Raw genomic sequence first — 23,726 nt, forward strand, 5'->3', positions numbered from 1 at the left:
AGACAATTAAGTCAAGTAGCTAGACTGAAGACAATTAAGTCAAGTAGCTAGACTGAAGACAATTAAGTCAAGTAGCTAGACTGAAGACAATTAAGTCAAGTAGCTAGACTGAAGACAATTAAGTCAAGTAGCTAGACTGAATCTTACAGAATCAACTTAGTCAGTGATGAATGTTAATTTGCTCTGTCGAACAGATATAATTACTGGCAGACAGCTGATATAGGTCCACCATGTTGTGTGTGTGTGTACTAACTATGCCGTCTGGGGAGAGAACAATAGCACTTGTATTGTACGGACAAGACCGTGTCGTAAGGAAACCTAATCAATCTATCTGACAAACTGCTCCTGAGAGTTTAATTATTTAATGAGTTCTCTTCAGTTTGAAACCTGAGCGTAATCCAATTGCAATAAAATAACATTAGGCCTGACAAGGCATTTAAGAAATGGTTCTAATTTACTGCTCATTTGGAAGTTACGGTCTGTGGCTTTTACTGTGACGTACTAACAAACCTCACGTCGCAGACTCAGAAAAACAAGGAAATGTCTGCCATCTAGTGGCTGAACAACAGACTTGCCAGGAGTTAGGCTTTGCATGGGCTTTGGTACTCAAGCTAAACGAGATTTAGAAGGATAGCGTCGCAAGAATACCTTAGCAGCAATAAGAGACAAGATCATTAAAAACACCTTTTCAATATTTATTAGTATTGTCAAAGAAGTTGATGAATATAAAAACTTAGACAATCTCTTCTAGTTGTGTTTTAAAAACGAATTCCCCAGATATATCGTTAAAATAAAGTAGAGTGCTGAAAGAATGCTCTGACAGGAAGTAAACATGGTTACCACGACAACGGTAGAGCCCAAACCACCCAACAGACTACACAACCATAGAAGGACTTCATCTAACGGAGGCATTATATTATATCTTGTGGTGTTAACAAAATAAAAACAACAAACTGTGCTGGGATAAAGGCACTGATTTGATATGAGACTATTAAAATCAGCCGAGTAAATAGTAAATACCAATACTGTAGAATGAACATGATATATTCTTATTAGTTTTGTAAAAAAGCACAAGCTACTGAGGTGGAACATTCTGAAAGAGCGATATGGAAGTAGGGGAAAACAGTTAATACCAACACCAGAGCTACGTTACACTATCTATCTACAGGTCTGGAAACAGTTGAAAACACTTACAATACCAACACACCAGAGCTACTTTACACTATCTACAGGTCTGGAAACAGTAACCATTAATCCATCCATAGTGGAAAGCAACAGATACATTGACTAAGTGTACATGATTATGGAGCATCCTCTAGTCAGCAGTGGTTCACACATGACCTCTACACTAAGGCCTGACACGAAGGGCACTATTCAGTCTGGGTGGCTGAAGCGGTACAGATTGGGTGATTTAAATTTAAAGAGGTCATTTCCCATTGAGCCGACACACGCAGCGTTTACAGCGTATGCAGTCTCCACTAACCCGGGAACATTGCCTTTAAAATGTTCAAATCATGCTGTAAAACACTGGCTGAGGCCTAAATCACACAACAGTTCAACAACGAGTGATAAAAACCAATTGGTCACAAAGAGGAGGGTATGACGGTCAGTCTCCATGCTGAGGATACGGTCAGGAGGTCAGTCTCCATGCTGAGGATACGGTCAGGTCAGTCTCCATGATGAGGATACGGTCAGGTCAGTCTCCATGATGAGGATACGGTCAGGAGGTCAGTCTCCATGCTGAGGATACGGTCAGGAGGTCAGGTCAGTCTCCATGCTGAGGATACGGTCAGGAGGTCGGGTCAGGAGGTCAGTCTCCATGCTGAGGATACGGTCAGGAGGTCAGGTCAGTCTCCATGCTGAGGATACGGTCAGGAGGTCAGGAGGTCAGTCTCCATGATGAGGATACGGTCAGGAGGTCAGGTCAGTCTCCATGCTGAGGATACGGTCAGGAGGTCAGTCTCCATGCTGAGGATACGGTCAGGAGGTCAGTCTCCATGCTGAGGATACGGTCAGGAGGTCAGTCTCCATGCTGAGGATACGGTCAGGAGGTCAGGTCAGTCTCCATGCTGAGGATACGGTCAGGAGGTCAGGTCAGGAGGTCAGTCTCCATGATGAGGATACGGTCAGGAGGTCAGGTCAGGAGGTCAGTCTCCATGATGAGGATACGGTCAAGAGGTCAGTCTCCATGCTGAGGATACGGTCAGGAGGTCAGGTCAGGTCAGTCTCCATGATGAGGATACGGTCAGGAGGTCAGGCCAGGTCAGTCTCCATGATGAGGATAGGGTCAGGAGGTCAGGTCAGTCTCCATGCTGAGGATACGGTCAGGAGGTCAGGTTAGTCTCCATGATGAGGATACGGTCAGGAGGTCAGTCTCCATGCTGAGGATACGGTCAGGAGGTCAGGTCAGGTCAGTCTCCATGATGAGGATACGGTCAGGAGGTCAGGTCAGTCTCCATGATGAGGATACGGTCAGGAGGTCAGTCTCCATGCTGAGGATACGGTCAGGAGGTCAGGTCAGGTCACTCTCCATGATGAGGATACGGTCAGGAGGTCAGGTCAGTCTCCATGATGAGGATACGGTCAGGTCAGGTCAGTCTCCATGATGAGGATACGGTCAGGAGACCAGGTCAGGTCAGTCTCCATGCTGAGGATACGGTCAGTCTCCATGATGAGGATACGGTCAGGAGGTCAGGTCAGGTCAGTCTCCATGATGAGGATACGGTCAGGAGGTCAGGTCAGTCTCCATGATGAGGATACGGTCAGGTCAGGTCAGTCTCCATGCTGAGGATACGGTCAGGAGGTCAGTCTCCATGATGAGGATACGGTCAGGAGGTCAGGTCAGTCTCCATGATGAGGATCCGGTCAGGAGGTCAGTCTCCATGATGAGGATACAGCCAGGAGGTCAGTCTCCATGATGAGGATACGGTCAGGAGGTCAGTCTCCATGCTGAGGATACGGTCAGGAGGTCAGGTCAGTCTCCATGATGAGGATACGGTCAGGAGGTCAGGTCAGGTCAGTCTCCATGATGAGGATACGGTCAGGAGGTCAGGTCAGGTCAGTCTCCATGATGAGGATACGGTCAGGAGGTCAGGTCAGTCTCCATGATGAGGATACGGTCAGGAGGTCAGGTCAGGTCAGTCTCCATGATGAGGATACGTTCAGGTCAGTCTCCATGCTGAGGATACGGTCAGGAGGTCAGGTCAGTCTCCATGCTGAGGATACGGTCAGGAGGTCAGGTCAGTCTCCATGATGAGGATACGGTCAGGAGGTCAGTCTCCATGATGAGGATACGGTCAGGAGGTCAGTCTCCATGATGAGGATACGGTCAGGAGGTCAGTCTCCATGCTGAGGATACGGTCAGGAGGTCAGTCTCCATGCTGAGGATACGGTCAGGAGGTCAGGCCAGGTCAGTCTCCATGATGAGGATAGGGTCAGGAGGTCAGGTCAGTCTCCATGCTGAGGATACGGTCAGGAGGTCAGTCTCCATGATGAGGATACGGTCAGGAGGTCAGGTCAGTCTCCATGATGAGGATACGGTCAGGAGGTCAGGTCAGGTCAGTCTCCATGATGAGGATACGGTCAGGAGGTCAGTCTCCATGCTGAGGATACGGTCAGGAGGTCAGGTCAGGTCAGTCTCCATGCTGAGGATACGGTCAGGAGGTCAGGTCAGGTCAGTCTCCATGCTGAGGATACGGTCAGGAGGTCAGGTCAGGTCAGTCTCCATGATGAGGATACGGTCAGGAGGTCAGGTCAGGTCAGTCTCCATGATGAGGATACGGTCAGGAGGTCAGGTCAGTCTCCATGATGAGGCTACGGTCAGGTCAGGTCAGTCTCCATGATGAGGATACGGTCAGGGGGTCAGGTCAGTCTCCATGATGAGGATACGGTCAGGAGGTCAGTCTCCATGATGAGGATACGGTCAGGAGATCAGGTCAGGTCAGTCTCCATGCTGAGGATACGGTCAGGAGGTCAGGTCAGGTCAGTCTACATGATGAGGATACGGTCAGGAGGTCAGTCTCCATGATGAGGATACGGTCAGGAGGTCAGGTCAGGTCAGTCTCCATGATGAGGATACGGTCAGGAGGTCAGGTCAGGTCAGTCTCCATGATGAGGATACGGTCAGGAGGTCAGTCTCCATGATGAGGATCCGGTCAGGAGGTCAGGTCAGGTCAGTCTCCATGCTGAGGATACAGACCAGACCAGGTCAGTCTCCATGATGAGGAAACAGCCAGACCAGACCAGGTCAGTGGTCATACTCCTTGTCTATAAACTTGGCCATGGTGGACAGCTGGATGTTAGTTGTGCCCTCATAAATGGTACCTGTATGGACACAAACATGGAAAAACAGCTTTAATGACCATTACACCAATACTGGAATAGAACATTACAGATTACATGTTATGTCCATAACTTCCACCTAGAATTAAAATATAAGTTTCCTTAAATCAGTACTGGACCAAAGAGAAACAGTTCACTGTCTGTCTAACTGCGCCTGGATCTGCCAAAAAAGTAGAACCAACCGATGAAAGCAAGTGTCATTGTGTCGTAAGAGCTTCCTGGACCGTACCCTGGTTGAGTGGGTGTGTCTGAAATAGCGCCCCGTCCTCTTACCTAGGACGCCACAGGGCTGCAATCAACAGAAATGCACTATATAGGGAATAAGACATCATTTGAACACACCCACTCTCTCCTAGCACCCCCCCTCTCTCCTAGCACACACCCACTCTCACCTAGCACACACCCCCTCTCTCCTAGCACACCCCCACTCTCTCCTAGCACACCCCCACTCTCTCCTAGCACACACCCACTCTCTCCTAGCACACACCCCCTCTCTCCTAGCACACACCCCCTCTCTCCTAGCACACCCCCACTCTCTCCTAGCACACCCCCACTCTCTCCTAGCACACCCCCACTCTCTCCTAGCACACCCCCACTCTCTCCTAGCACACACCCCCCTCTCTCCTAGCACACACCCCCTCTCTCCTAGCACACACCCCCTCTCTCCTAGCACACACCCCCTCTCTCCTAACACACCCCCCCTCTCTCCTAACACACACCCCCTCTCTCCTAGCACACCCCCCCTCTCTCCTAGCACACCCCCCCTCTCTCCTAGCACCCCCCCTCTCTCCTAGCACCCCCCCCCTCTCTCCTAGCACCCCCCCCCTCTCTCCTAGCACCCCCCCCTCTCTCCTAACACACCCCCCCTCTCTCCTAGCACCCCCCTCTCTCCTAGCACCCCCCCCCCTCTCTCCTAGCACACCCCCCCTCTCTCCTAACACACACCCACTCTCTCCTAACACACACCCACTCTCTCCTAGCACACACCCACTCTCTCCTAGCACACCCCCACTCTCTCCTAGCACACCCCCCCTCTCTCCTAGCACACCCCCCCTCTCTCCTAGCACACACCCCCTCTCTCCTAGCACACACCCCCTCTCTCCTAGCACACACCCCCTCTCTCCTAGCACACACCCACTCTCTCCTAGCACACCCCCCCTCTCTCCTAGCACACGCCCCCTCTCTCCTAGCACACACCCACTCTCTCCTAGCACACCCCCCCTCTCTCCTAACACACACCCCCTCTCTCCTAGCACACACCCACTCTCTCCTAGCACACCCCCCCTCTCTCCTAACACACACCCCCTCTCTCCTAACACACACCCCCTCTCTCCTAGCACACACCCACTCTCTCCTAACACACCCCCCACTCTCTCCTAACACACACCCACTCTCTCCTAACACACACCCACTCTCTCCTAACACACCCCCCCTCTCTCCTAGCACACACCCACTCTCTCCTAGCACACCCCCCCTCTCTCCTAGCACACCCCCCTCTCTCCTAGCACACCCCCCCTCTCTCCTCTCTCCTAACACACACCCACTCTCTCCTAGCACACACCCCTCTCTCCTAGCACACACCCACTCTCTCCTAGCACACCCCCCCTCTCTCCTAGCACACACCCCCTCTCTCCTAACACACACCCCCTCTCTCCTAACACACACCCACTCTCTCCTAGCACACACCCACTCTCTCCTAGCACACACCCACTCTCTCCTAGAACACACCCCACTCTCTCCTAGAACACACCCCCTCTCTCCTACCCACTCTCTCCTAGCACACACCCCCTCTCTCCTACCCACTCTCTCCTAGCACACCCCTCCTCTCTCCTAACACACCCCCCCTCTCTCCTAGCACACCCCCCCTCTCTCCTAGCACACCCCCCCTCTCTCCTAGCACACCCCCACTCTCTCCTAGCACACACCCCCTCTCTCCTAGCACACACCCCCTCTCTGCTAGCACACACCCTCTCTCCTAGCACACACCCACTCTCTGCTAGAACACACCCCCTCTCTCCTAGCACACACCCCCTCTCTCCTAACACACACCCCCTCTCTCCTAGCACACACCCCCTCTCTCCTAGCACACCCCCCCTCTCTCCTAGCACACCCCCCCTCTCTCCTAGCACACACCCCCTCTCTCCTAGCACACACCCACTCTCTCCTAGCACACCCCCCCTCTCTCCTAGCACACACCCACTCTCTCCTAGCACACCCCCCCTCTCTCCTAGCACACCCCCCCTCTCTCCTAACACACCCCCACTCTCTCCTAACACACACCCACTCTCTCCTAACACACACCCACTCTCTCCTAACACACCCCCCCTCTCTCCTAGCACACACCCACTCTCTCCTAGCACACCCCCCCTCTCTCCTAGCACACCCCCCCTCTCTCCTAGCACACCCCCCCTCTCTCCTAGCACACCCCCCCTCTCTCCTAGCACACCCCCCCTCTCTCCTAACACACACCCACTCTCTCCTAGCACACACCCCTCTCTCCTAGCACACACCCACTCTCTCCTAGCACACACCCCCTCTCTCCTAACACACACCCCCTCTCTCCTAACACACACCCACTCTCTCCTAGCACACACCCACTCTCTCCTAGCACACACCCACTCTCTCCTAGAACACACCCCACTCTCTCCTAGAACACACCCCCTCTCTCCTACCCACTCTCTCCTAGCACACACCCACTCTCTCCTAGCACACACCCACTCTCTCCTAGCACACACCCCCTCTCTCCTACCCACTCTCTCCTAGCACCCCCCCCCTCTCTCCTCACACACACCCACTCTCTCCTAGCACACACCCACTCTCTCCTAGCACACCCCCCCTCTCTCCTAGCACACTCCCCCTCTCTCCTAGCACACCCCCACTCTCTCCTAGCACACCCCCACTCTCTCCTAGCACACAACCCCTCTCTCCTAGCACACACCCCCTCTCTGCTAGCACACACCCTCTCTCCTAGCACACACCCACTCTCTGCTAGAACACACCCCCTCTCTCCTAGCACACACCCCCTCTCTCCTAGCACACACCCCCTCTCTCCTAGCACACACCCCCTCTCTCCTAGCACACACCCCCTCTCTCCTAGCACACACCCCCTCTCTCCTAGCACACACCCCCTCTCTCCTGGCACACACCCCCTCTCTCCTGGCACACACCCCCTCTCTCCTGGCACACACCCCCTCTCTCCTAGCACACACCCCCTCTCTCCTAACACACACCCCCTCTCTCCTAGCACACCCCCCCTCTCTCCTAGCACACCCCCCCTCTCTCCTAGCACACCCCCCCTCTCTCCTAGCACACCCCCCCTCTCTCCTAGCACCACCCCCTCTCTCCTAGCACACCCCCCCTCTCTCCTAGAACACACCCACTCTCTCCTAGAACACACCCACTCTCTCCTAGAACACCCCCCCTCTCTCCTAGCACACACCCCCTCTCTCCTAGCACACACCCCCTCTCTCCTAGAACACCCCCCCTCTCTCCTAGCACACCCCCCCTCTCTCCTAGAACACACCCCCTCTCTCCTAGCACACACCCACTCTCTCCTAGCACACACCCACACTCTCCTAGCACACACCCACTCTCTCCTAGCACACACCCACTCTCTCCTAGAACACACCCACTCTCTCCTAGCACACACCCACTCTCTCCTAGCACACACCCCCTCTCTCCTAGCACACACCCCCTCTCTCCTAGCACACACCCACTCTCTCCTAGAACACCAAGGTCAGACCAGACAGAGGAATTCCTCGAGGATCAGATTACCTTGTGTAGCCCAGCACCACCCCCCTCCCCCATCCACCTTGCTGTGGCCCAATAACTAGCTAGCTAACTCTAGCTAAGACGTTCCTAAACACCACCCCACAGAGTCACGTTACCCACCGGGTTGCATAGCAACAGAACAGGATAGCTTTGGAACTAGTCGTAGAAACGTACCTATTTTACAATCTCTGTAGTATTTCTCAACAGGGTAGTCTTTGGTGAAGCCGACCCCTCCCATCCACTCGATGCATTTTGAAGTGGTCAACGTTGCCACCTACATTTATGGAGGGAGGAACAATCAGCATATTGTTAAACACAAATACTGTGATGCTGTTGGATGAAATAGTTTGGATTTGCACTGTTGGATTTGCACCGCCCTGCTCGGGGAGGGCCCTCGCCGAGCAGGGCGGGACCCTCGCCGAGCAGGGCGGGACCCTCGCCGAGCAGGGCGGGACCCTCGCCGAGCAGGGCGGGACCCTCGCCGAGCAGGGCGGGACCCTCCCCGAGCAGGGCGGGACCCTCCCCGAGCAGGGCGGGACCCTCGCCGAGCAGGGCGGGACCCTCGCCGAGCAGGGCGGGACCCTCGCCGAGCAGGGCGGGACCCTCGCCGAGCAGGGCGGGACCCTCGCCGAGCAGGGCGGGACCCTCGCCGAGCAGGGCGGGACCCTCGCCGAGCAGGGCGGGACCCTCGCCGAGCAGGGCGGGACCCTCCCCGAGCAGGGCAGGGACCCTCCCCGAGCAAGGCGGGACCCTCCCCGAGCAGGGCGGGACCCTCGCCGAGCAGGGCGGGACCCTCGCCGAGCAGGACGGGACCCTCGCCGAGCAGGGTTCTGATACAGGACCAGTCCAGTGATTATATGATCGTAGATCAGCACTCTGAGACGCTGTATGAATATGGGCCTTGGTCTCTACATTCAGCTCACCTCTGAGGTGAAGTACTTGGCCATGCAGGCCTCCTTGATGAAAGGTCTTCCTGCCTCCTTCAGCCGGGCAGCGTTGTAGGTAAGCAACCTGGCAGCCTCTATCTGGGTGGCTACATGGGCTATCTGGTGCTGCATGGCCTGTAACATGGAGAATAATGGAGGCTTTTAAAATAATCACAAAGATTAGTTTGATAGAAGTCAGTAAACGCCACACACGGGTCATAGCAGCAACACCCTACAAGAGGAGAAACATGAATTCCCTGAGCAGGAAATGAATCCGTTTTAACCTGGAAGTCGAAGACGCGTTTTCCAAACTGAACCCTCTGTCTGGTGTAGGGAACGGCCTGGTCGAAGCAGCCCTGAGCCAGTCCCAGCATCTGAGCAGCGATCCCGATCCTGCCTTCATTCAGCATGCCGATGGCGTACTTGTATCCGTGGCCGATCTGACCCAAGACGTTCTTCTCGGGAACCTTCAAACAAAATCAGAATCACATTTTTTTTTATTCGCAAAGTACATTTCCACGTACCCAGAATTTGACTTGGTGAAGTGTTTGGTGCCAGCAACAGACAAAATATTAGGCTCTGTCCCCTGACTAAAACACATGTTGGTCGACCAAGAGTCCTCAGTTCTTTCGACCAATCCATTGGTTGAATTTTTCTTTTTAAAGTTGTATTTTTTCCCCCAGATATAGACACACCCTGTGTGTTGAATAAAATCTCTATGCACTGAGCTTGTCTGATGCTTTAAGCTCACTGTTTGATTAAATAATTAAGACACAAAATGATTCATTAGGGTGTTCCGACGGCACTTGCAGCACTGTGTAACAGCTAAATCCGTCTACTGCTCGCTCTCTTTACATGACATGTGACGCATGCATGTGACCAATAGGACCTGACCTATAGCCTATCATAAATCACTATAAAAATTGGTTATAAACTCCGAACACATTGACAGCGAAATGGATACGGAGGATGTGAATAAGAAACATGAAAAACGGGGGAATGTTTCCTGGTTGCTCAGGAGGGAACGGGAAAGACAGATATGTGGAAGACATTTGATTTAGTCGTAGAAACTACGAGAGATTCAAGAAAAACGCCAAACCAGCTGTTAGATTACAAGAAGAAAACATCTGACCATTTGGAACAGCGTAAACAATTTTAAAAATAACGCAATCCCTGACACATTGCGGTTTATTTATTGTTTAATTATTCAAGGATACCTTTATTTCCTTTTAAAACTAAAATGTTTTGATTACATTTCTAAGCATCAATGACTCATGATGTGTGATGACACGAACGACTCATATGCTGTGTGATGACACGAACGACTCGTAAGCTGTGTGATGACACGAACGACTCGTATGCTGTGTGATGACACGAACGACTCGTATGCTGTGTGATGACACGAACGACTCGTATGCTGTGTGATGACACGTACGACTCGTATGCTGTGTGATGACACGAACGACTCGTATGCTGTGTGATGACACGAACGACTCGTATGCTGTGTGATGACACGAACGACTCGTATGCTGTGTGATGACACGAACGACTCGTATGCTGTGTGATGACACGAACGACTCGTATGCTGTGTGATGACACGAACGACTCGTATGCTGTGTGATGACACGAACGACTCGTATGCTGTGTGATGACACGAACGACTCGTATGCTGTGTGATGACACGAACGACTCGTATGCTGTGTGATGACACGAACGACTCGTATGCTGTGTGATGACACGAACGACTCGTATGCTGTGTGATGACACGAACGACTCGTATGCTGTGTGATGACACGAACGACTCGTATGCTGTGTGATGACACGAACGACTCGTATGCTGTGTGATGACACGAACGACTCGTATGCTGTGTGATGACACGAACGACTCGTACGCTGTGTGATGACACGAACGACTCGTACGCTGTGTGATGACACGTACGACTCGTATGCTGTGTGATGACACGAACGACTCGTATGCTGTGTGATGACACGAACGACTCGTATGCTGTGTGATGACACGAACGACTCGTATGCTGTGTGATGACACGAACGACTCGTATGCTGTGTGATGACACGAACGACTCGTATGCTGTGTGATGACACGAACGACTCGTATGCTGTGTGATGACACGAACGACTCGTATGCTGTGTGATGACACGAACGACTCGTATGCTGTGTGATGACACGAACGACTCGTATGCTGTGTGATGACACGAACGACTCGTATGCTGTGTGATGACACGAACGACTCGTATGCTGTGTGATGACACGAACGACTCGTACGCTGTGTGATGACACGAACGACTCGTATGCTGTGATGACATGAACGAATGAATGATTGATACAGTAGCCTATATTTAAGCAATAAGGCCCGAGGAGGTGTGGTATACGGCCAATATAACACGGCTATGGCCTGTTCTTAGGCACGACGCAACGCGGAGGTAACCAATATGCTGGTCACCTTTGCTATTATGCACATAACAACATGGTCTAAGGAAAGAGGGCAAATTTATTGAACTCCAATGAAATAATTTGAGACTGCTCGACTAAAGAAATCTCTGTCGACCAATCAATGGACCAGTCCCCTAAATGGGGTCAGCCCTACAAAATATATAGACAGAATCTAAAATACGGATACAATGAAAAATGGCCGCTTCTAGAGAGTAGAGCCACATTTCATATAAGCAGCTAGAAGGTAGAGTCATTATTAAACACATTACCATCCAATCAACATGCTTCTGATCTGATGGACAGGTTGATGCCTATCAGATTCACCTTTTCATTGCTGGTTGTTGTTACTGTCTAGATTTGTTCATATTTAGAATGTGTGCGGTACCTACCTTGATGTTGTCCAGGTTGAAGAGGACAGGTTGTAGAGCCTACCTACCTTGATGTTGTCCAGGTTGAAGAGTCTACCTACCTTGATGTTATCCAGGTTGAAGAGCCTACCTACCTTGATGTTGACCAGGTTGAGAGGACAGGTTGAAGGGCCTACCTACCTTGATGTTATCCAGGTTAAAGAGTCTACCTACCTTGATGTTGTCCAGGTTGAAGAGCCTACCTACCTTGATGTTATCCAGGTTGAAGAGGACAGGTTGAAGAGGACAGGTTGAAGAGCCTACCTACCTTGATGTTATCCAGGTTGAAGAGCCTACCTACCTTGATGTTGACCAGGTTGAGAGGACAGGTTGAAGGGCCTACCTACCTTGATGTTATCCAGGTTAAAGAGTCTACCTACCTTGATGTTGTCCAGGTTGAAGAGCCTACCTACCTTGATGTTATCCAGGTTGAAGAGGACAGGTTGAAGAGGACAGGTTGTAGAGCCTACCTACCTTGATGTTGTCCAGGTTGAAGAGCCTACCTACCTTGATGTTGTCCAGGTTGAAGAGGACAGGTTGAAGAGCCTACCTACCTTGATGTTATCCAGGTTGAAGAGCCTACCTACCTTGATGTTGTCCAGGTTGAAGAGGACAGGTTGAAGAGCCTACCTACCTTGATGTTCTCCAGGTTGAAGAGCCTACCTACCTTGATGTTGTCCAGGTTAAGAGGACAGGTTGAAGAGCCTACCTACCTTGATGTTGTCCAGGTTGAAGAGGACAGGTTGAAGAGCCTACCTACCTTGATGTTCTCCAGGTTGAGAGGACAGGTTGAAGAGCCTACCTACCTTGATGTTGTCCAGGTTGAAGAGGACAGGTTGAAGGGCCTACCTACCTTGATGTTGTCCAGGTTGAAGAGGACAGGTTGAAGAGCCTACCTACCTTGATGTTGTCCAGGTTGAAGAGGACAGGTTGAAGAGCCTACCTACCTTGATGTTCTCCCGGTTGATGAGCCTACCTACCTTGATGTTGTCCAGGTTAAGAGGACAGGTTGAAGAGGCTCTCAGACCCAGTTTGTTCTCCTTCTTGCCGATCTGAAGCCCCTCGGTGTCTCTGTCCACGATGAAGCAGGTGATACCTCTGTGACCCTGTCGACAAGGAGGAAGATACTGTCATTTACTGCTTAATACAAAATGAAAAACTTTATTGGTCACATACACAGGTTCCAACAGAGTGTAAACCAGGAAGGAGCTGCTTCCTAGGAGCTACCTCTCAACAGGACATATCAACCACTAAGGAGAAACTCCTCTCAACAGGACATATCAACCACTAAGGAGAAACTCCTCTCAATAGGACATATCAACCACTAAAGGAGAAACTCCTCTCAACAGGACATATCAACCACTAAGGAGAAACTCCTCTCAACAGGACATATCAACCACTAAGGAGAAACTCCTCTCAACAGGACATATCAAACACTAAAGGAGAAACTCCTCTCAACAGGACATATCAACCACTAAGGAGAAACTCCTCTCAACAGGACATATCAACCACTAAGGAGAAACTCCTCTCAACAGGACATATCAAACACTAAGGAGAAACTCCTCTCAACAGGACATATCAAACACTAAAGGAGAAACTCCTCTCAACAGGACATATCAACCACTAAGGAGAAACTCCTCTCAACAGGACATATCAACCACTAAGGAGAAACTCCTCTCAATAGGACATATCAAACACTAAAGGAGAAACTCCACTCAACAGGACATATCAAACACTAAAGGAGAAACTCCTCTCAACAGGACATATCAAACACTAAGGAGAAACTCCTCTCAATAGGACATATCAAACACTAAAGGAGAAACTCCTCTCAACAGGACATATCAACCACTAAGGAGAAACTCCTCTAGTCTGAAGACAATCACTAAGGAGAAACTCCTCTAGTCTGAAGACAATCACTAAGGAGAAACTCCTCTCAACAGGACATATCAAACACTAAGGAGAAACTCCTCTCAACAGGACATATCAAACACTAAAGGAGAAACTCCTCTAGTCTGAAGACAAACACTAAGGAGAAACTCCTCTAGTCTGAAGACAATCACTAAGGAGAAACTCCTCTAGTCTGAAGACAATCACTAAGGAGAAACTCCTCTAGTCTGAAGACAATCACTAAGGAGAAACTCCTCTACAGTCTGAAGACAAACACTAAGGAGAAACTCCTCTACAGTCTGAAGACAATCACTAAGGAGAAACTCCTCTAGTCTGAAGACAATCACTAAGGAGAAACTCCTCTAGTCTGAAGACAATCACTAAGGAGAAACTCCTCTACAGTCTGAAGACAAACACTAAGGAGAAACTCCTCTACAGTCTGAAGACAAACACTAAGGAGAAACTCCTCTAGTCTGAAGACAATCACTAAGGAGAAACTCCTCTAGTCTGAAGACAAACACTAAGGAGAAACTCCTCTACAGTCTGAAGACAATCACTAAGGAGAAACTCCTCTACAGTCTGAAGACAATCACTAAGGAGAAACTCCTCTAGTCTGAGACAATCACTAAGGAGAAACTCCTCTACAGTCTGAAGACAATCACTAAGGAGAAACTCCTCTAGTCTGAAGACAATCACTAAGGAGAAACTCCTCTACAGTCTGAAGACAATCACTAAGGAGAAACTCCTCTAGTCTGAAGACAATCACTAAGGAGAAACTCCTCTAGTCTGAAGACAATCACTAAGGAGAAACTCCTCTACAGTCTGAAGACAATCACTAAGGAGAAACTCCTCTACAGTCTGAAGACAATCACTAAGGAGAAACTCCTCTAGTCTGAAGACAAACACTAAGGAGAAACTCCTCTACAGTCTGAAGACAATCACTAAGGAGAAACTCCTCTACAGTCTGAAGACAATCACTAAGGAGAAACTCCTCTACAGTCTGAAGACAATCACTAAGGAGAAACTCCTCTAGTCTGAAGACAATCACTAAGGAGAAACTCCTCTAGTCTGAAGACAATCACTAAGGAGAAACTCCTCTAGTCTGAAGACAATCACTAAGGAGAAACTCCTCTAGTCTGAAGACAAACACTAAGGAGAAACTCCTCTACTGTTGAAGACAATCACTAAGGAGAAACTCCTCTAGTCTGAAGACAATCACTAAGGAGAAACTCCTCTAGTCTGAAGACAATCACTAAGGAGAAACTCCTCTACAGTCTGAAGACAATCACTAAGGAGAAACTCCTCTAGTCTGAAGACAATCACTAAGGAGAAACTCCTTTACAGTCTGAAGACAAACACTAAAGGAGAAACTCCTCTAGTCTGAAGACAAACACTAAGGAGAAACTCCTCTAGTCTGAAGACAATCACTAAGGAGAAACTCCTCTAGTCTGAAGACAAACACTAAAGGAGAAACTCCTCTCAACAGGACATATCAAACACTAAGGAGAAACTCCTCTAGTCTGAAGACAAACACTAAGGAGAAACTCCTCTACAGTCTGAAGACAATCACTAAGGAGAAACTCCTCTAGTCTGAAGACAATCACTAAGGAGAAACTCCTCTAGTCTGAAGACAATCACTAAGGAGAAACTCCTCTCAACAGGACATATCAAACACTAAAGGAGAAACTCCTCTCAACAGGACATATCAAACACTAAAGGAGAAACTCCTCTCGTCTGAAGACAAACACTAAGGAGAAACTCCTCTAGTCTGAAGACAATCACTAAGGAGAAACTCCTCTCAACAGGACATATCAACCACTAAGGAGAAACTCCTCTTCAGTCTGAAGACAAACACTACCATAACTACTACAGGTTGGAAAGTTTGGAATAACTAAGTTACCTGACCATGAGGCCTGGAAATCAAGGAGATGTTCCTTAGACATGACACGGAAGAAAATAATGTCCAAAACAGAGTGAAACGGAGGTACTATCTGAACTTGTCCAATAATAAGTTAGGTTTTCATTTTCCGTTGCACAGCGTTTTTAAAATGTTATGCTTCGGTGTGCCCCGAATGAACTAGACCCTGTTGTTTGGTGACTGTGTGGGTTTGTTTCAGTGACTGTGTGGGTTTGTTTCAGTGACTGCGTGGGTTTGTTTCGGTGACTGCGTGGGTTTGGTTGGTGACTGCGTGGGTTTGGTTGGTGACTGTGGGTTTGTTTCAGTGACCGCGTGGGTTTGGTTGGTGACTGCGTGGGTTTGTTTCAGTGACTGCGTGGGTTTGTTTCAGTGACCGCGTGGGTTTGGTTGGTGACTGCGTGGGTTTGTTTCAGTGACCGCGTGGGTTGGTGACTGCGTGGGTTTGTTTCAGTGACTGCGTGGGTTTGTTTCGGTGACTGCGTGGGTTTGTTTCGGTGACTGCGTGGGTTTGTTTCGGTGACTGCGTGGGTTTGTTTCGGTGACTGCGTGGGTTTGTTTCGGTGACTGCGTGGGTTTGTTTCAGTGACTGCGTGGGTTTGTTTCAGTGACTGCGTGGGTTTGTTTCGGTGACTGCGTGGGTTTGTTTCGGTGACTGCGTGGGTTTGTTTCGGTGACTGCGTGGGTTTGTTTCGGTGACTGCGTGGGTTTGTTTCGGTGACTGCGTGGGTTTGTTTCGGTGACTGCGTGGGTTTGTTTCGGTGACTGCGTGGGTTTGGTTGGTGACTGCGTGGGTTTGTTTCAGTGACTGCGTGGGTTTGTTTCAGTGACTGCGTGGGTTTGTTTCAGTGACTGCGTGGGTTTGGTTGGTGACTGCGTGGGTTTGTTTCAGTGACTGCGTGGGTTTGGTTGGTGACTGCGTGGGTTTGTTTCAGTGACTGCGTGGGTTTGGTTGGTGACTGCGTGGGTTTGGTTGGTGACTGCGTGGGTTTGTTTCAGTGACTGCGTGGGTTTGGTTGGTGACTGCGTGGGTTTGTTTCAGTGACTGCGTGGGTTTGTTTCGGTGACTGCGTGGGTTTGTTTCGGTGACTGCGTGGGTTTGTTTCGGTGACTGCGTGGGTTTGTTTCAGTGACTGCGTGGGTTTGTTTCGGTGACTGCGTGGGTTTGGTTGGTGACTGCGTGGGTTTGGTTGGTGACTGCGTGGGTTTGGTTCAGTGACTGCGTGGGTTTGTTTCAGTGACTGCGTGGGTTTGTTTCAGTGACTGCGTGGGTTTGTTTCAGTGACTGCGTGGGTTTGTTTCAGTGACTGCGTGGGTTTGTTTCAGTGACTGCGTGGGTTTGTTTCAGTGACTGCGTGGGTTTGTTTCAGTGACTGCGTGGGTTTGTTTCAGTGACTGCGTGGGTTTGTTCGGTGACTGCGTGGGTTTGTTCGGTGACTGCGTGGGTTTGTTCGGTGACTGCGTGGGTTTGTTCGGTGACTGCGTGGGTTTGTTCGGTGACTGCGTGGGTTTGTTTCAGTGACTGCGTGGGTTTGTTTCGGTGACTGCGTGGGTTTGTTTCGGTGACTACGTGGGTTTGTTTCAGTGACTGCGTGGGTTTGTTTCAGTGACTACGTGGGTTTGTTTCAGTGACTGCGTGGGTTTGTTTCAGTGACTGCGTGGGTTTGTTTCAGTGACTGCGTGGGTTTGGTTGGTGACTGCGTGGGTTTGTTTAGTGACTGCGTGGGTTTGTTTCAGTGACTGCGTGGGTTTGTTTCAGTGACTGCGTGAGTTTGGTTGGTGACTGCGTGGGTTTGTTTCAGTGACTGCGTGGGTTTGTTTCAGTGACTGCGTGGGTTTGTTTCAGTGACTGCGTGGGTTTGTTCGGTGACTGCGTGGGTTTGTTCGGTGACTGCGTGGGTTTGTTCGGTGACTGCGTGGGTTGGTGACTGCGTGGGTTGGTGACTGCGTGGGTTGGTGACTGCGTGGGTTGGTGACTGCGTGGGAACTCACAGCAGACGGGTCCACGTTGGCCATCACCAGAAACACCCCAGCTTGCTCTGCATTACTGATCCACATCTTGGAACCGTTGATGACGTAGTAGTCCCCGTGTTTGTCAGCACGCGTCTTCAGAGAGAAGGCATCGCTCCCCGACTCCGCTTCGGACAGGCAGAAACTACCCACCTACAGGACAACATGGTATTAGTATCACTACATGGACAGGTCTGGTACTACAGTACAGGACAACATGGTATTAGTATCACTACATGGACAGGTCTGGAACTACAGGACAACATGGTATTAGTATCACTACATGGACAGGTCTGGTACTACAGTACAGGACAACATGGTATTAGTATCACTACATGGACAGGTCTGGAACTACAGTACAGGACAACATGGTATTAGTATCACTACATGGACAGGTCTGGAACTACAGTACAGTACAACATGGTATTAGTATCACTACATGGACAGGTCTGGAACTACAGTACAGGACAACATGGTATTAGTATCACTACATGGACAGGTCTGGAACTACAGTACAGGACAACATGGTATTAGTATCACTACATGGACAGGTCTGGAACTACAGTACAGGACAACATGGTATTAGTATCACTACATGGACAGGTCTGGAACTACAGTACAGGACAACATGGTATTAGTATCACTACATGGACAGGTCTGGAACTACAGGACAACATGGTATTAGTATCACTACATGGACAGGTCTGGAACTACAGTACAGGACAACATGGTATTAGTATCACTACATGGACAGGTCTGGAACTACAGGACAACATGGTATTAGTATCACTACATGGACAGGTCTGGAACTACAGGACAACATGGTATTAGTATCACTACATGGACAGGTCTGGAACTACAGTACAACATGGTATTAGTATCACTACATGGACAGGTCTGGAACTACAGTACAGGACAACATGGTATTAGTATCACTACATGGACAGGTCTGGAACTACAGTACAACAAGGTATTAGTATCACTACATGGACAGGTCTGGAACTACAGTACAGGACAACATGGTATTAGTATCACTACATGGACAGGTCTGGAACTACAGGACAACATGGTATTAGTATCACTACATGGACAGGTCTGGAACTACAGGACAACATGGTATTAGTATCACTACATGGACAGGTCTGGAACTACAGGACAACATGGTATTAGTATCACTACATGGACAGGTCTGGAACTACAGTACAGGACAACATGGTATTAGTATCACTACATGGACAGGTCTGGAACTACAGTACAGGACAACATGGTATTAGTATCACTACATGGACAGGTCTGGAACTACAGTACAGGACAACATGGTATTAGTATCACTACATGGACAGGTCTGGAACTACAGGACAACATGGTATTAGTATCACTACATGGACAGGTCTGGAACTACAGGACAACATGGTATTAGTATCACTACATGGACAGGTCTGGAACTACAGTACAGGACAACATGGTATTAGTATCACTACATGGACAGGTCTGGAACTACAGGACAACATGGTATTAGTATCACTACATGGACAGGTCTGGAACTACAGGACAGGACAACATGGTATTAGTATCACTAAATGGACAGGTCTGGAACTACAGTACAGGACAACATGGTATTAGTATCACTACATGGACAGGTCTGGAACTACAGTACAGGACAACATGGTATTAGTATCACTACATGGACAGGTCTGGAACTACAGTACAGGACAACATGGTATTAGTATCACTACATGGACAGGTCTGGAACTACAGGACAGCATGGTATTAGTATCACTACATGGACAGGTCTGGAACTACAGGACAACATGGTATTAGTATCACTACATGGACAGGTCTGGAACTACAGTACAGGACAACATGGTATTAGTATCACTACATGGACAGGTCTGGAACTACAGTACAGGACAACATGGTATTAGTATCACTACATGTATAGGTCTGGAACTACAGTACAGGACAACATGGTATTAGTATCACTACATGGACAGGTCTGGAACTACAGTACAGGACAACATGGTATTAGTATCACTACATGGACAGGTCTGGAACTACAGTACAACATGGTATTAGTATCACTACATGGACAGGTCTGGAACTACAGGACAACATGGTATTAGTATCACTACATGGACAGGTCTGGAACTACAGGACAACATGGTATTAGTATCACTACATGGACAGGTCTGGAACTACAGGACAACATGGTATTAGTATCACTACATGGACAGGTCTGGAACTACAGTACAGGACAACATGGTATTAGTATCACTACATGGACAGGTCTGGAACTACAGTACAGGACAACATGGTATTAGTATCACTACATGAACAGGTCTGGAACTACAGGACAGGACAACATGGTATTAGTATCACTACATGGACAGGTCTGGAACTACAGTACAGGACAACATGGTATTAGTATCACTACATGGACAGGTCTGGAACTACAGTACAACATGGTATTAGTATCACTACATGGACAGGTCTGGAACTACAGGACAACATGGTATTAGTATCACTACATGGACAGGTCTGGAACTACAGTACAGGACAACATGGTATTAGTATCACTACATGGACAGGTCTGGAACTACAGTACAGGACAACATGGTATTAGTATCACTACATGAACAGGTCTGGAACTACAGTACAGGACAACATGGTATTAGTATCACTACATGGACAGGTCTGGAACTACAGGACAACATGGTATTAGTATCACTACATGGACAGGTCTGGAACTACAGTACAGGACAACATGGTATTAGTATCACTACATGGACAGGTCTGGAACTACAGGACAGGACAACATGGTATTAGTATCACTACATGGACAGGTCTGGAACTACAGTACAGGACAACATGGTATTAGTATCACTACATGGACAGGTCTGGAACTACAGGACAACATGGTATTAGTATCACTACATGGACAGGTCTGGAACTACAGGACAACATGGTATTAGTATCACTACATGGACAGGTCTGGAACTACAGGACAACATGGTATTAGTATCACTACATGGACAGGTCTGGAACTACAGTACAGGACAACATGGTATTAGTATCACTACATGGACAGGTCTGGAACTACAGGACAACATGGTATTAGTATCACTACATGGACAGGTCTGGAACTACAGGACAACATGGTATTAGTATCACTACATGGACAGGTCTGGAACTACAGGACAACATGGTATTAGTATCACTACATGGACAGGTCTGGAACTACAGTACAGGACAACATGGTATTAGTATCACTACATGGACAGGTCTGGAACTACAGTACAGGACAACATGGTATTAGTATCACTACATGGACAGGTCTGGAACTACAGGACAACATGTATTAGTATCACTACATGGACAGGTCTGGAACTACAGTACAGGACAACATGGTATTAGTATCACTACATGGACAGGTCTGGAACTACAGTACAGGACAACATGGTATTAGTATCACTACATGGACAGGTCTGGAACTACAGTACAGGACAACATGGTATTAGTATCACTACATGGACAGGTCTGGAACTACAGTACAGGACAACATGGTATTAGTATCACTACATGGACAGGTCTGGAACTACAGTACAGGACAACATGGTATTAGTATCACTACATGGACAGGTCTGGAACTACAGTACAGGACAACATGGTATTAGTATCACTACATGGACAGGTCTGGAACTACAGTACAGGACAACATGGTATTAGTATCACTACATGGACAGGTCTGGAACTACAGGACAACATGGTATTAGTATCACTACATGGACAGGTCTGGAACTACAGGACAACATGGTATTAGTATCACTACATGGACAGGTCTGGAACTACAGTACAGGACAACATGGTATTAGTATCACTACATGGACAGGTCTGGAACTACAGGACAACATGGTATTAGTATCACTACATGGACAGGTCTGGAACTACAGGACAACATGGTATTAGTATCACTACATGGACAGGTCTGGAACTACAGGACAACATGGTATTAGTATCACTACATGGACAGGTCTGGAACTACAGTACAGGACAACATGGTATTAGTATCACTACATGGACAGGTCTGGAACTACAGGACAACATGGTATTAGTATCACTACATGGACAGGTCTGGAACTACAGTACAGGACAACATGGTATTAGTATCACTACATGGACAGGTCTGGAACTACAGTACAGGACAACATGGTATTAGTATCACTACATGGACAGGTCTGGAACTACAGTACAGGACAACATGGTATTAGTATCACTACATGAACAGGTCTGGAACTACAGGACAGGACAACATGGTATTAGTATCACTACATGAACAGGTCTGGAACTACAGGACAACATGGTATTAGTATCACTACATGGACAGGTCTGGAACTACAGGACAACATGGTATTAGTATCACTACATGGACAGGTCTGGAACTACAGTACAGGACAACATGGTATTAGTATCACTACATGGACAGGTCTGGAACTACAGTACAGGACAACATGGTATTAGTATCACTACATGGACAGGTCTGGAACTACAGTACAGGACAACATGGTATTAGTATCACTACATGAACAGGTCTGGAACTACAGGACAGGACAACATGGTATTAGTATCACTACATGAACAGGTCTGGAACTACAGGACAACATGGTATTAGTATCACTACATGGACAGGTCTGGAACTACAGGACAACATGGTATTAGTATCACTACATGGACAGGTCTGGAACTACAGTACAGGACAACATGGTATTAGTATCACTACATGGACAGGTCTGGAACTACAGGACAACATGGTATTAGTATCACTACATGGACAGGTCTGGAACTACAGGACAACATGGTATTAGTATCACTACATGGACAGGTCTGGAACTACAGGACAACATGGTATTAGTATCACTACATGGACAGGTCTGGAACTACAGGACAACAAGGTATTAGTATCACTACATGGACAGGTCTGGAACTACAGGACAACATGGTATTAGTATCACTACATGGACAGGTCTGGAACTACAGTACAGGACATGGTATTAGTATCACTACATGGACAGGTCTGGAACTACAGTACAGGACAACATGGTATTAGTATCACTACATGGACAGGTCTGGAACTACAGTACAGGACAACATGGTATTAGTATCACTACATGGACAGGTCTGGAACTACAGTACAGGACAACATGGTATTAGTATCACTACATGGACAGGTCTGGAACTACAGTACAGGACAACATGGTATTAGTATCACTACATGGACAGGTCTGGAACTACAGTACAGGACAACATGGTATTAGTATCACTACATGGACAGGTCTGGAACTACAGTACAGGACAACATGGTATTAGTATCACTACATGGACAGGTCTGGAACTACAGTACAGGACAACATGGTATTAGTATCACTACATGGACAGGTCTGGAACTACAGTACAGGACAACATGGTATTAGTATCACTACATGGACAGGTCTGGAACTACAGGACAACATGGTATTAGTATCACTACATGGACAGGTCTGGAACTACAGGACAACATGGTATTAGTATCACTACATGGACAGGTCTGGAACTACAGGACAACATGGTATTAGTATCACTACATGGACAGGTCTGGAACTACAGTACAGGACAACATGGTATTAGTATCACTACATGGACAGGTCTGGAACTACAGTACAGGACAACATGGTATTAGTATCACTACATGGACAGGTCTGGAACTACAGGACAACATGGTATTAGTATCACTACATGGACAGGTCTGGAACTACAGGACAACATGGTATTAGTATCACTACATGAACAGGTCTGGAACTACAGTACAGGACAACATGGTATTAGTATCACTACATGGACAGGTCTGGAACTACAGGACAACATGGTATTAGTATCACTACATGGACAGGTCTGGAACTACAGGACAACATGGTATTAGTATCACTACATGGACAGGTCTGGAACTACAGTACAGGACAACATGGTATTAGTATCACTACATG

General features: G+C 48.4%; 1 protein-coding gene and 1 long non-coding RNA gene across 4 annotated transcripts in view; one reads left to right on the plus strand and one right to left on the minus strand.

The window, feature by feature from the left end:
* Positions 1-681: 681 nt before the first annotated feature.
* LOC129845836 (short/branched chain specific acyl-CoA dehydrogenase, mitochondrial-like) overlaps positions 682-23,726 on the minus strand; it is a 39,752-nt gene continuing 16,707 nt past the window's right edge. The window contains exons 5-10 of the mRNA XM_055913759.1: positions 17,692-17,862; positions 12,878-13,003; positions 9,323-9,505; positions 9,036-9,173; positions 8,287-8,386; positions 682-4,323 (exon numbers count right to left, since the gene is read on the minus strand). Of these exons, the coding sequence (XP_055769734.1) occupies positions 4,247-4,323; positions 8,287-8,386; positions 9,036-9,173; positions 9,323-9,505; positions 12,878-13,003; positions 17,692-17,862 (795 nt within the window). The 3' untranslated portion in view covers positions 682-4,246. The remainder of the gene's footprint in view (positions 4,324-8,286; positions 8,387-9,035; positions 9,174-9,322; positions 9,506-12,877; positions 13,004-17,691; positions 17,863-23,726) is intronic.
* Positions 11,879-12,857, plus strand: LOC129845838 (uncharacterized). Of its 3 annotated transcripts, XR_008758123.1 has the most exons (7): positions 11,879-11,908; positions 12,087-12,133; positions 12,181-12,292; positions 12,340-12,433; positions 12,467-12,579; positions 12,640-12,718; positions 12,780-12,857. It is a non-coding gene; the product is annotated as an uncharacterized LOC129845838 (long non-coding RNA). The 3 variants fall into 3 exon arrangements; XR_008758125.1 differs by lacking the exons at positions 11,879-11,908; positions 12,087-12,133 and having other exon boundaries at positions 12,264-12,339; positions 12,387-12,466; positions 12,500-12,579; XR_008758124.1 differs by lacking the exons at positions 11,879-11,908; positions 12,087-12,133 and having other exon boundaries at positions 12,264-12,339; positions 12,387-12,499; positions 12,593-12,718.

The sequence above is a fragment of the Salvelinus fontinalis genome, unplaced genomic scaffold (genome assembly GCF_029448725.1).
Source record: "Salvelinus fontinalis isolate EN_2023a unplaced genomic scaffold, ASM2944872v1 scaffold_0379, whole genome shotgun sequence".
Classification (NCBI taxonomy): Eukaryota; Metazoa; Chordata; class Actinopteri; order Salmoniformes; family Salmonidae; genus Salvelinus; species Salvelinus fontinalis.